This window comes from Trachemys scripta, chromosome 4 (assembly GCF_013100865.1).
Source record: "Trachemys scripta elegans isolate TJP31775 chromosome 4, CAS_Tse_1.0, whole genome shotgun sequence".
NCBI lineage: Eukaryota > Metazoa > Chordata > Testudines > Emydidae > Trachemys > Trachemys scripta.
The window spans coordinates 87,615,618-87,628,921 of NC_048301.1; the positions used below are offsets into that span (position 1 = coordinate 87,615,618).

Genomic DNA, 13,304 nt, shown 5'->3' on the forward strand with positions numbered 1-13,304 from the left:
TGGCTGCTTAGCTAACCACTTTTCATTATAGTAACTGTGTAAGAATTAACTCCAAACAGAATTGGTACAAGCTGGAGAAATCACTGTTGCAACAGTTTAGAATTTTGAGAAAAGCAGCTGGACATCACCGTTTGGAGATAAAATAGTGTGAAAGCATAAGGTTGGCATAAAATACAAGTGAAATCCAACTTCAACACTCTCTGTAATATTTTATGTTTACCATAAAAGAAAACCAAACAAATAAGACACACAAATTCCAAACATAACATTACATTGGGAAACAAAGAATGGCACAATTCTTTAAAACTGTTTAAGTTATTAATGAAGTAGCATCTTTATCAGTGAATCTCCTAGACCCAAATCTATGATTTTGGGTGGAACCCAGGTTAAACTTTACCATTTTGGCTGGGAGCCACAGAGATTTGTGGTTTGTTTGAACCTGAAATGCCAACAGTGTGAACTGATATGGAAATCTAATTTCTTTTTTTAAAACATGACTCTAAGGAGAACCAGATTGATATTTCATGACACTACATGATTTTTCATATGCAAAATTTTCTTGTGAACCAGATTGACAATTGATAAGAAATCTACATTCCTTCTAAGGGATCATGTTTTTGGTTTTTGTTTTTGAGAGAGGGAGAAAGGGGGGGGGGGCATTCTTTGGTCTGTAAACTGAAGATCAGATTGATCAATGTTAAAAGTATCCATGTATGAAACAAGTGAAGGGAAATGGGTGATAAAGAAATAATTAGGAAACTACTTGCTAAAGAGGCCATGAGCCATGGTACAAAGATTTAACAGGTTCCCCCATTGAAAATGAATGCCAAGTGCCACAAAGAAGTACCAGCCTCCAAACTCTTCAGTGGCTGACTTCATGCAATCAGTTTTACACATGAAGCACTAGCCCCAAGGCTAGGCCATCTACTTTCCCCATCTTATTGCCATAAACATTGACTCTCACTCATCCCAGAAGAGTACTGCGCAAGATGGCATGAAATTAACTAACGAAAGCATATCAATTACTGAAAGCTTTATGTTGCATAAGTATCTGATTAAACACCTGATTAAAAGTGTACTGCTGTGAGTCAATATGCATCAACAAAGTCTAGCTCCAATGTATTTAAATGTAAATGTAAAGTTTCTAAGTTAAATACACAGTATGACGGGAAACAGAGGGAATACATAACTTGTTTATGCTTGGTGTTGCTAGATTCTTGTCACAGTTCCCTTTGATTCAGGTTCATGAACAGATTGTGTCTGTTCAAACTGCTGGGGTGAGGGAAGATATTTGGTGTGGATGTCAAATTCAGAAAATCCCAGGGGAGAAGGTGTATTTCTTAAATCCCTTCCTCTGCTCCCGGATGAGCACCACCATAACAGAGTCCCCATAAAACCTAGCATCACACACACCTTAAACCCCCCTCCACCCAAAAATGATGAATATCAAAAACTACCTAAAAAGTATCGTAACACTAAAAATGAACACCATTAGAAATTAATTAAAATCTATCTACAGAGATCTAGAGATAAAGTCTGACCAATTCAGACCTGAGTACCGCTTGCAGTTATTACACTGTCTATGGAAGTAAGAAAGGATCTGAAGTGGTTAGGGCTGCACCTCACTTATGTAACAATAATGACTGGAAAGTTCAGTGTTACAAACATGAATAATGCTGCCCCCAAAAAGAGACTGCTTTGTAAATGTTCCAGAAACACACCATTGAGCCTAGTGGGACTATACAGAGGCCAGCTCAAAGAAGTTAAAAACTATTTAAAATATCACTTCTGATGTTGTCAGTAGCTAATTGCTAAGCTTTTAGCTTTAGTAAATCCCACAATGCTCTGTCCTATACATGATATCATCTTATCATTCTCTCTAAGTGGCTGCACAAGGGGGCTCAAGTATAGAGTGATGCTGATACTGCTCCTGAGACAATCTGACTGAAAGAGACTGTCTTGCTGAAGGACAGAGCAAGATCGACTCCAAGATATCCTGCTATAAAAAAGTTTACGGAAATAGGAGAAAATTGAAAATGAGCAAGAAGAAAAATGTAAATCCTGCAGTTTTAGCATCTCTGCCATTTTTGCATTATTCCATAATATTTTGCTAATTCTAGGCTGTTATATTTGATTAGTTTCTTTTTCTTGTGTAAAGATCCAGTCAATGACTAACACTGACACCTCCTTCACCCCAATACAGTGAGAACTTCAAAGCTTAAATGGGACCATTTAAATACTATTATTTCCTACCTCTATTTAAAAAGAAGAGCAAGAAATTAAATCTCTCAAACACACAAAATCCCACCCTATGTAACTGCACCATTATAGCTGATGAGTAGAAAATTACAAGTCAGAAAATGCAAAAAAGAGTTAAGGTATTATCAGCAATGTTAACTCAGCTGTTTTGCTGATTCATAATGTTTTCTATTCAGAGCTTTTTGATAATATAATCCATTACTCCATCACAAAATATTCAAGATACAATCAAAATTAATGTTGCTGTTAGAACCTGAATTTACATTTTCTGATTTTGTTTAATTTCTTTCACTATAAAAATCTCTGGTGTTAAGGGACAATATATTGCTTGGTCTTTCGGGTGAGATGTAAAAGTGCTGTAGCTTAATGTTGCATTAATGTGGATTCTTGCATTTGAGAATACATAAATTACAGTTTTAAAATTTCTATATTGATAAAAATATTTACATCTCATGTTAAGTGCTACATTTATGATTTGCAAAGTAATAACAGTACTTATTCTATTTGGGTACAGTCAAACATTCAATATTTGGAAGTTCAGTTATTCTTAAGTAGTTGTATTAAAAGATAAAAATACCTTAGATTCTCTATACCTACCATAACTTAAAATGGTGGTATAACTGAAATTAAGGGCAAGTCAACACTACAACATTTAGTTGACTTAAGTTACATCGATGTACACCCCCCGCAGTAATTGAATGGTTTTATGGATCCACACTATGCTCCTGTGTTGGCGGTGCGCATCCTCACCAGGAGTGCTTGCACCAATTTAACTGCCAGTGTGGGGCAGTTTCTAAAAGGCAGCAATAATCAATGTAAACAATATAGTGTCTACACTGACACTGCAGTGACCTAACTGCATCGATTTAGGCACTACGCCTCTCGTAAGGTGGAGTTATTAAGTCCCTCTAGGGGGCAAGTTACATTGGTGGGAGCTACATTTTAGTGTAGGCGCTTACAGAGTTAGGTCAACATAAGCTGCCTTTTGTCACCTTAACTCTGTAGCGTAGACCAGGACTAAGAGTCATAGAGTTTAGATTAGTGAATAAAGGTGTGTTTAATGGGATTGGAAGATAAAGTACAGCTCTTCTTACCAAAGAGAAGATAAGAGGGTAGAAACACATTGTCAAAGAGAATTTTTTTAAATATTTAAACCAAAAGCTTGTGTGTCAGTCTTTCAATAATCCTTCTAACCCATTTTATTTAGCATTTATTCATGAGCTTCTCACTATGTTATGAGATGCTTCTAATTAATCAAACTGTTACACCAGTTTAGCTATACCTGTGTTTAATGATACACCTCATTATTCAGTATCAGATATTCCAGTTTGACAGTAACCAGGCTACATTCAGGGAATTTAGCCCATTTAGGTCCCTAACGTGCAATCAGTTTCCTAACTGAAGGCAATGTAAACTGAAGAGGCTCAGCACCTCGGGATCAAATCCTTCAAGTAGGTAGTGAAAAACCAATATGCCACTATTATAATTCTGGCAAGGCAAAGGAAAGTAACTCACATACAGCTAGAGTTTTCCAAGTGCAGTGCTCCTAAAGATAAATGCCCTTGACAAGCGTGCAAGCCTTGGATCCAAAAATTATCTAGAACTACTGAGGCTGTGCACGTTCTTAAAGAGGTCTGAATGTCTGGCATGAGACTATATAAAGGTCTGTAGTCCAAACCATTCTCAATCTCTTTCTGTTTTTGAAGTACCAGTAAGGACTCAGAAGAAGCAGGGAAGAACGACTGGCAGAGGCACTATACTTAGAACGCTATTTGTAGCCAGATAACTCTTTTGCCTTTGCAGATCCCCACTCTTAGATGGCCCTTTTACAAGGTTGCTACTATTGGCCCAAATAATTACAAATAAAAGGTTTCTCTGCCAAAACAAGCATCTGAATTAACTAATTCAAGAGTAGTGTGGGTAAAAATGTGACAAACTTCATGTGACAGCTTACATATTTCACAGAGAAATGGTTGAAGTCAGTTTCTGTGACAAGCACAATATGATAGGCCAGGGGTCAGCAACCTTTCAGAAGTGGTGTGCCGAGTCTTCATTTATTCACTCTAATTTAAGGTTTCGCGTGCCGGTAATACACATTAAAATGCCCCCATGAGCCCCCCGGCTCCTCCCTCACCCAGGGTTACCATATTTTGACAATCAAAAGAGAGGAGCCCTGCCCCCATCCACTCCCTCCCACTTCCCACCCCGACTGCGCTCCTCAGAACTCCCAACCCGCCTCCTTGTCCCCTGACTGCCCCCTCCTGGGACCCCTGCCCCTAGCTGCCCCCAGAACTCCACCTCCTACCTAAGCCTCCCTGTTCCTTTTCCCCTGACTGCCCCCTCCTGAGACCCACCCCCCACCCTAACTGCCCCCCCGGGACCCTACCCCATACCTGTCCCTTGACTGCCCCGACCCTTATCCACACCCCCAGACAGACCCCCAGGACTCCCATGCCCCATCCAACCACTCCCCGCCTCCTGACAGGACCCCCAGAACTCTCGAGCCTTCCAACCCTCCCCCTGCTCCCTGACTGCCCCCCAGGACTCCCCTTACCATGCCCATGCCAGTCAGACGCTGGCTCCATGTGGAGGCAAAACACGCTGCCGGGCTGCTGCGCGCACAGCTCCTCCCCCGCAGAGTGCTGAGGCAGTGGGAGGGGGGGGAGCTCCGGGAGGGGCAGCAGCGGCTCACGCTTCCGGGAGCTGCAGAACCCAAGCGTGGTGAGAGGGGCGCTGGGGGGGGGGGGGGGGCAGGGGAGGCGCGCCTGCCCAAGCTGCAGTCCGGTGCCCCCTCCCGGGGGCTCCTGCAGCAAATGCATGCGGGTGGTGGTCCCCATGTGCCCGCTGGCTCCCCCTCGCCGTGCTCAGGCTCTGCGGCTCCCAGGAATGTGAGCCACCGCCGCCCCTCCCACAACAGGCTCAGGGCCCCACACCCCGGCAGCTCACACTCTTGGGAGCTGCAGAACCCGAGCACAGTGAGAGGGTAGCCAGGGGGTGCGCCTACCACTGTTCGCTCAGCTGGCAGCGGGCTGAGCAGGGCCAGCAGCCGGGACCCTGCTGGCAGCCGCATGCCAGGCAAAAATCGCTCGCATGCCGCCTTTGGCATGCGTGCCGTAGGTTGCCGACCCCTGTGATAGGCTCTAAGGTGCTAATTCATGCTTGGTCATAGCAGAATTGATCTGAGAATCTAATCCTTCTGTACAATTTCTGAATATAGTTTTCTCCTCTTGGGCTTATTTATAATAAAATATTATAAAAAGATGGTCAGCTATGAATGAGAACTTACTCACTACTTCTTTGTTGATGCACATGAACTCCCAAACACAAGCTGGTACTCACATATCTGTTGACAGAAGCAGCGGCAACCCTATTTGCAGGGTGTCCCTCCTATAACTGTTAATTAATCAAGTCTATGCCTGGTAAGTCACAAACGCAAGATGCCATCTTCTATGCAAGTCACAAAGAACAGAGTCTCTGCATTTATGGAGTGCTTTTCATCTTCAACAAACAAACCACTAAAGTGGGCTCATTAATCCTCCCAATAGTCCTGACAGGTAGAACAACAATGGAAGTAAACAGTGTAAATAGTTGTTAGATCACTAGAAGCTGTTTAAAGAATCTAAAAGTTGGATGTTGGACAGTGACTTCTTTATACATCATATCTACTGTTACAATTTAAGTGAGGGTTGATTTAAGAACAGTGGCATAAACTTTAATGAAAAAAGTTGACAGAATTATTATAGCAATGAAGCAATTTAGGAGCCAATACAATTTACACGTACACTTTATATAAGTTTACTGTATCCTTGCTTGAAACTAAATTGAGTCCTAAATTCACTTCATAAAACATGCCTTACTTCTGCAAGTTTTAATAATTTCCTTATAAGGACGGTGCAATACGTTATCCACAAACAGTGGTCTGAGATACATTGGTTTCAAGCCAAAATAAATTATTCACTATGCCAGCGAACTTTGCCCCTTTAAAAGTTGTTAGAATTATCAGGAAGAAAAAAGATAGCTTTATATCCTTTAAGATTAAGGAAAAACTTTAAAAAAAAGGGAATTTAAGACCCATGAAAAGTGCCAGATTCAAATTCTCTATTTACAAAAACAAATTAGGTAAAACACAAATAACTGTACAGCAAGGCAAGTTTCCCCACAAATCAACTCTGACCAGGAGAGATAAGACAGTAGTTTGTTTTCCACACCCAGTCAAGTCTTAGGCCTCTCTAATCAGATGGCAAACAAGAATGTCTTTAAAAAAATGCACATGTCCACTAAGTACTTTCTCTGGAGAGCACCATGTGAGACTGGGGGTTATATACAGTATTGGACTTGACAGACAAATGCATACCTAATATAAACCAGAAAGAGATTATAGAAAAAAGTGGTAATTACCTGCATCACATTTTAATGGCTCTGTTAACCTATTTCCAATTCCTGTGTCGTTCAGTTCCCCCTAAAGTGAAGGCTATTTTAACACTGAAATGGCTTGTTGAGTGTGTACAATCATAACTAATCTGCTTATAAATTATACATGGAAATCCACAATATATCTTATGGTATTTTTATACATAAATCTGAAAGTATAACAAAGAGGAAAAGTGTGCCTGTTACAAACCCACACCCACCACGCTAGTCTCCATTTCAATCAAATGTTTCCACTGGATTCAAAATAGTATTCTGTTTTGGTTTTTTGGGTTTTTTTAGGCTAGTGTGTTTTGATCGGTGTTCTTTTGACTTTGTAAGCAGTTGAGACACACTGCAGCTTAACCAACACAGGTTAAATAGATAATCTGTCTGCCCACAAATGACTCAATACTAACTTGACAGAAAAACAAGTCTCCATTTTAGCTTGATGGAGAGTTTGAGACTCACCCACTGGCCAAGCCCCAGAGGGGGTCTCAAAGCCCAGGCTCCAGCCCAAGCGTCTACATGGCAATTTTATAGCCCAGCAAGCCCAAGTCACCTGACCCACGCCAGCCATGGCCATGTCTTTTATCAGTGTCGTAAGAGTACTGTATACTAAGCATTTGTTCCTACTGAACTACAAAATTTCATGTCAATATAAATATCTTTCACAACTGAACATAGTGCTTTTTGACAGCTCAGTGCCATAAAATGTTATTTTTAAACCCACTAACTACCTCTAAAAATTGCAAATTATGTTTACACAGAAGCATGCCAACTGGTGAAGGTAACTTTATTTATTTTCCTATGGTAATTTAAACAAGATGACTAAGAAGGTATAGAAGTCTCCATTGAGTAAGGTATTATATCCTTTTAAAACAGAAAATAAAACCCTCACTGCCAGCTAGCAAAAGTCTCCAAATTTCATCTCCTAGCCATTTCACCAAAGTGCTACATTTCACAACTGGTACATCATAACTGATATTAAAATATATATGTACTGTATATTAAAATGCAAGAAAAAAACAGAACTGTGGTTCTTTGAGATGTGTTGTACTCATGTATTCCACTTCTGGAGTGTACGTTCTCCATGTGTCTGAGATCAGAATCTTTTGTCCAGCAGTGTCCATTGGGGCCATGCATATGCCACGTATTGAGCGCATAAAGAGGGGGACCAGGCCCAACTAGTTCCTTCACCAATACAGAATCCAGATGTTCTAGGATTCCATGGTAGCAGGAAAGGAGGACAGGTATTGTATGTTGACAACACATCTCAGAGAGCCACAGTTACTGTAAGGTAAGTAAGTTTTCTTCTAATCATTCTCAACATGCATTCCACTTCTGGTGACTCACAAGCCCTAACCAGATGTGAAGTTGGTGGGTGTTTGAAGTCTATTTAAAAGATTTCAGAACAGAGGCATCAGACTTCAGTGCCTCACAAAGATATATTCCAAGCCCCACACAGAGCTTTCTCATGTATGCCACAGAAACTACCTGAGCCCCAGTGGAGTAAACCCTAATCTGTGCTGGGGAATCTAAACTGGCCTGCTCATAACAGATCTTGATGCAGTTAGACAGCAATTTAGTCTCTGGGTTGAAACAATCTGACACTTTAACCTGTCTGTAAATGCCACAATCTTGAAAAGTCTCTGAATGGCTCGGTTCTACGTAGAAAGGACATCTAGAGAACATAGTCTAGCCTCTCGGTTGGAGTGTAGTATAAAGAATGACAAATGATTTATCTGATTAAAATTGGTAAATATCTGGGAGGGGGCATAAGGGTGACTTTATATCCTTAGGTAATATGGCCACAAGTGCTCATATTTCCCCTCTTCTCCAGGATCATGTGATTGCCACCAAAAAAGCCATTTTCTTATCTAAATCTTTCTTGGCTCTGCTCTACTAGCTGCACCATATATTGCAAATAATTTACGCATATGCTCTCCCCAAAGTTCTTTGGTAATAGGGTCCTAAGAAGCACTCAGCAAGTGAGAGACTGCACCGAAGAACAGAACGCAGGGCACACTTAACAGGATAATGTGCCAGAACAATCAAGCTAGTCATTAGTCTTCTGAGTTTTCAAATACAATTTCCCTTATCAATTATAGCAAAAGTGAGGCACAGAATATTTTAGGATACAGTTTTGAACTTCAGGGGGTGTGGCTTTTTTACGTTTCCTATTAAAATGTGTGCTCATTTAGAAAAAGAAATATGGATGCTTGAAGAGTCTGAGTAAAAAGGACAGATTTAATTAAATAACTGGATATTTGAGTATTTTGAATTAATGCATTATTTACCTCTTCATTCTTTTTCAGCACCCATTCCTTGTGTTTCTCTTCAGCAATCCTTTTTTTCCTTTCAAGTTCCTGCTTTTCTTTTCTTCTCTCCATTTGTAAATTCATTTCCTAATTAAAACAAATTTGCATACATAAAGTATTTTCAAATATAAGCCAAAGTAATCTGAAATGCATAAAGTTCAGATTTAACAAAATCATTAAGCTGCAATGCTTCCCAGCATTGGCTTATGATAAAGAATCTCAGTTCCTTTTACACAATATATATATTGAAAGTGACAAGCAATTCTTTCAAAAAAACAATAATTTCTTAAGGAGATACAGAAAATAGTTTTTCAGAAGTGCACATTACTGATTGACAATAAGACACTAGATGCTTAGCTTAAGCTGCCACTGCTAAGCACCACTTTCTGAAATCAATTCTTTCATATGTATGCCTTGGCACCATTGAAAGTCACTGGTACCAGTTCAAGACTTCTAGTGATTTTTTTTCCCCAGTAGAAACTGCTTCAAATTTCTTGCAATAACAAAGGCTGTCAAATATATAATTTCTATATGACCAATTCCATGATGTTTACAGAAGATATAGGGCCAATATAAATCTGCACAAAAATGCATCAGCACTAGATGTCCTAAAACAAACAGGGTGCTGGTTGATGATAACATTTTGAACATAATTTCAGTTACAGCTGTTCTGAGCAGAATTAGGTGGGCTAGAATTTAAAACAGCAGTGACAGCCCATTTACACTAGTACAGGGGTCAGCAACCTTTCAGAAGTGGTGTGCCGAGTCTTCATTTATTCACTCTAATTTAAGGTTTCGTGTGCCAGTAATACATTTGAACATTTTTAGAAGGTCTCTTTCTATAAGTCTATAATATATAACTAAACTATTGTTGTATGTAAAGTAAATAAGGTTTTTTAAATGTTTAAGAAGCTTCATTTAAAATTAAATTAAAATGCAGAGACCCCCCGGACCGGTGGCCAGGACCCGGGCAGTGTGAGTGCCACTGAAAATCAGCTTCTGTGCCGCCTTCAAAACACCAATGAGTTAAGACACAAAAAACATCTGTGATGTATGTTATACTCATTTTACAGATGGAGAAAACGTGGCACAGAGAGGTTGACATTTGCTCATGGTCACATAACTAGCCAGTGGCACAGGTTAGAAATGAACCCAATGATCCAGCTTTGATTCTATTTCTTTAACCATTATGCTATGCTTCCCCAACCTGACTGTAAATGCTAATATAGCTTAAACAACAGGACTGCACACACACCAATTAGGAAAAGGAGGCTCACTTAGTTCTGCCACAGTGCTACTATTCAGGAGTAGGTTATTTATAAGAAAACAACAGATGGCTTAAAGGAAAAGAAATGCTGGGGTGAGAAGCACTTATTGTGAATATTCTGGGAAGAGATTATACAACTGTTTGATACAACATACCTAGGTGGCTGTCAACAACATGCCTCATGTCTAACCATGTACCTTGGCGTTCCTATACACAACGCACGCCCTGTCGTGTTTTATTGCTTAAATGCAGGCGTATGTAACCATGAGGAAAATCAAGGTACCAATTACACAAATATGTTTTAATCCTTTAAACCTGAACCATTACTGGACAGTTGGATAAGCAAAATATATACACCACATTTCCAATTAAACATAATATTTAGCAAAAGAGAAATGCATGGAACATGAATCACACTGGTTTACACAAACACAAAAACTATGCATGTCTAAAGACATTAAAGATAAAGAACAAATGTATCTTGTTTTCACAATAAATAGAAAAAAACCTGCATTTCAGTGCCTGTTCATCTGCTGTCAAATTTAAGGGAAAATATTCAGAAATATTCACCTCTAAAGCTCTGGCTTGTAAGCGGACACGTAGCTCTCTCTCTTTGCAAATGAACCATTCTTCCCATGGCGAAAGATTATCTGTCAGAGGTGACTGCTTTTTCTTTTCTGTTACATTACAGCTTTCAGCATTACTGAATTACAAATGAGAAATATAAAGGGAAGAATGTCTGGTGGATACTATTTTCAAATCAAATTTATTTCCAAATTAACCAGTGCAACTGACATTAAATAATGACATGTATTTATACCGTGGGTATTCATGACTACATGAAATAAACTCCTATTCTTCTGCAACTCTGTGATAACCTGTAGACTCAAGTGATACATTTTATTTTTTGGCACTTTTGATTGTCTCACTTTACTCTGCTTATTAGCCCATCTTCTTAAGGACTAATTTTAATGTTCCAAACTATGGAGCAGATTCAAACAGCTACCATTTAACAAGAAAACAAAAAACCTGTTCAAGTGTTTCCTTCCTTCTCCTGAAGTATGGATCAGGGAAAAGCAGGGAGTTAAAATTACAATTGCTATATTCCATCTTTGTTGCTACATTCCATCAGTAACAAGTCCAGTATCTCTCAGCCCTTCACAGCTAGTAATAGATTTTAATGTCCCTTAAAATCCTGGTTTCATGGTACCAAGGCACCTGAACTTTGAGGAGAGAGACACACAAACAGTCCTAATAAAAATCCTTTCTAAAACTTAAATAGTTTTAGAACTTATTTGGGATGCCCCATATAACTCATTTATGTTTTCTTCACCACTCATGAGTAAGGTAGCCATCCCAACCTCATGCCAATAAAACCTTTATGAGAATACCACCATATACACATGCTAGCTCATATGTGAAAATATATGTATATTCATTTTGATCAAAACGGAACCTAACTTATAAAATACCAGTGGGCTCATCTGTGAGTTTACATATTTTTCTAGGTTATACAGAAACTTCTCTTCTTTCAGCCAATAAAAATGGAAATACCCCTCCCCACAGCAATTTATGCCAGATTTCTTTGGTGTCTTGTGGACACTTACCTATATTCTTAACATTACTACTGTGAGTAGTCCCATTGATTTAGTATAATGGACATCCAGAAATGCATGCTATAGTAACATTATAAAACCAATTTACTCTATTTAAATAAAGTATATTTAAACATAGCATTCTTTTTCAATATAAAAGGAGTTCAAGGGTCCGCAACTTCAGTACTTGTTCTTCATATCTAACAGAATTCTGCCTCATTTATCATGATTAATAACCTATAAAAGGGTAAACATAAGTATTATTCACAGACAATACTAAACTGAGAACTATTGTAAACATTAGTGAGAGCAGAGAAATATTATAAAGGGAACAGAGTGATTAAACATATGGGTAGAAAATAATGTGAGATTTAACTTGAAAAATGCAAGCTAATAAAATTGGAAGAAAATAATCTAAAATTTAACTATTCAGTTGAGGGGGGCAACCTGAGGAGTCATAGTGAAAGAGACCAGGACAATAGTGGCTGTCATTTGATATAGCAGGAAAAGAGGCCAACAAAATTCTGTGCAGACACATCATTTTGTGGAAGGTGGCAGGGACGATTCTTCAATACAGGACTCTGGTTAAACCGCACCTCCATTATTGCACTCAATATCAGAAAAAGACTGAAAAACTGGAGGACGTTTAGAACAGAGCTACAAAACTGAGGTGTCATTAGAGGTGGTTTTGGAACAAATTAATAAACTAAACAGTAATAAGTCACTAAGACCAGACCGTATTCACCCAAGAGTTCTGAAGGAACTCAAATGTGAAATTGCAGATCATTTAAATCAGCTTCTGTACCAAAATGACTGGTGGATAGCTAATGTGACACCAATTTTTGAAAGGGGCTCCAGAGGTGATCCCTGCAATTACAGGTGAGTAAGCCTGAATTCAGTATCGGGCAAACTGGCTGAAACTATAGTAAAGAACAGAATTGTTAGACACATAGATGAACATAATTTGTTGGGGAAGAGTCAACATGGTTTTTGTAAAGGGAAATCATGCCTCACCAATCTACTAGAATTCTCTGAGGGGAGTCAACAAGCATGTGGATAAGGGGGGAATCCAGTGGATATAGTGTACTTAGATTTTCAAAAAGCCTTTGACAAGATCCCTCACCAAGGGTCTTAAGCAAAGTAAGCTGCCACGGGATAAGAGAAAAGGTGCTCTCATGGATTGGTAACTGGTTAAAAGATAGGAAACAAAGGGTAGGAATAAATGTCAGTTTTCAGAATGGAGAAAGGTAAATAGTGATGTCCCCCCAAGGGTCTGTACTGGGCCCAGCCCTATTCAACATATTCATAAATGATCTGGAAAAAGGAGTAAACAGTGAGATGGCAAAATCTGCAGGTGATACAAAACTACTCAAGATAGTTAAGTCCTGAGCAGACTGCGAAGAGCTACAAAAGGATCTCACAAAACTGGGTGATTGGCCAACAAAATGGCAGATG

At 39.3% G+C, this 13,304-nt stretch overlaps 1 protein-coding gene across 2 annotated transcripts in view; it reads right to left on the reverse strand.

Moving 5' to 3' along the window:
- CCDC34 (coiled-coil domain containing 34) overlaps nt 1–13,304 on the reverse strand; it is a 28,307-nt gene that overhangs the window by 8,656 nt on the left and 6,347 nt on the right. For both annotated transcript variants that reach the window (XM_034769858.1, XM_034769859.1), the window contains exons 2-3: nt 10,825–10,957; nt 8,967–9,074 (exon numbers count right to left, since the gene is read on the reverse strand). In XM_034769858.1, the coding sequence (XP_034625749.1) occupies nt 8,967–9,074; nt 10,825–10,957 (241 nt within the window). The remainder of the gene's footprint in view (nt 1–8,966; nt 9,075–10,824; nt 10,958–13,304) is intronic.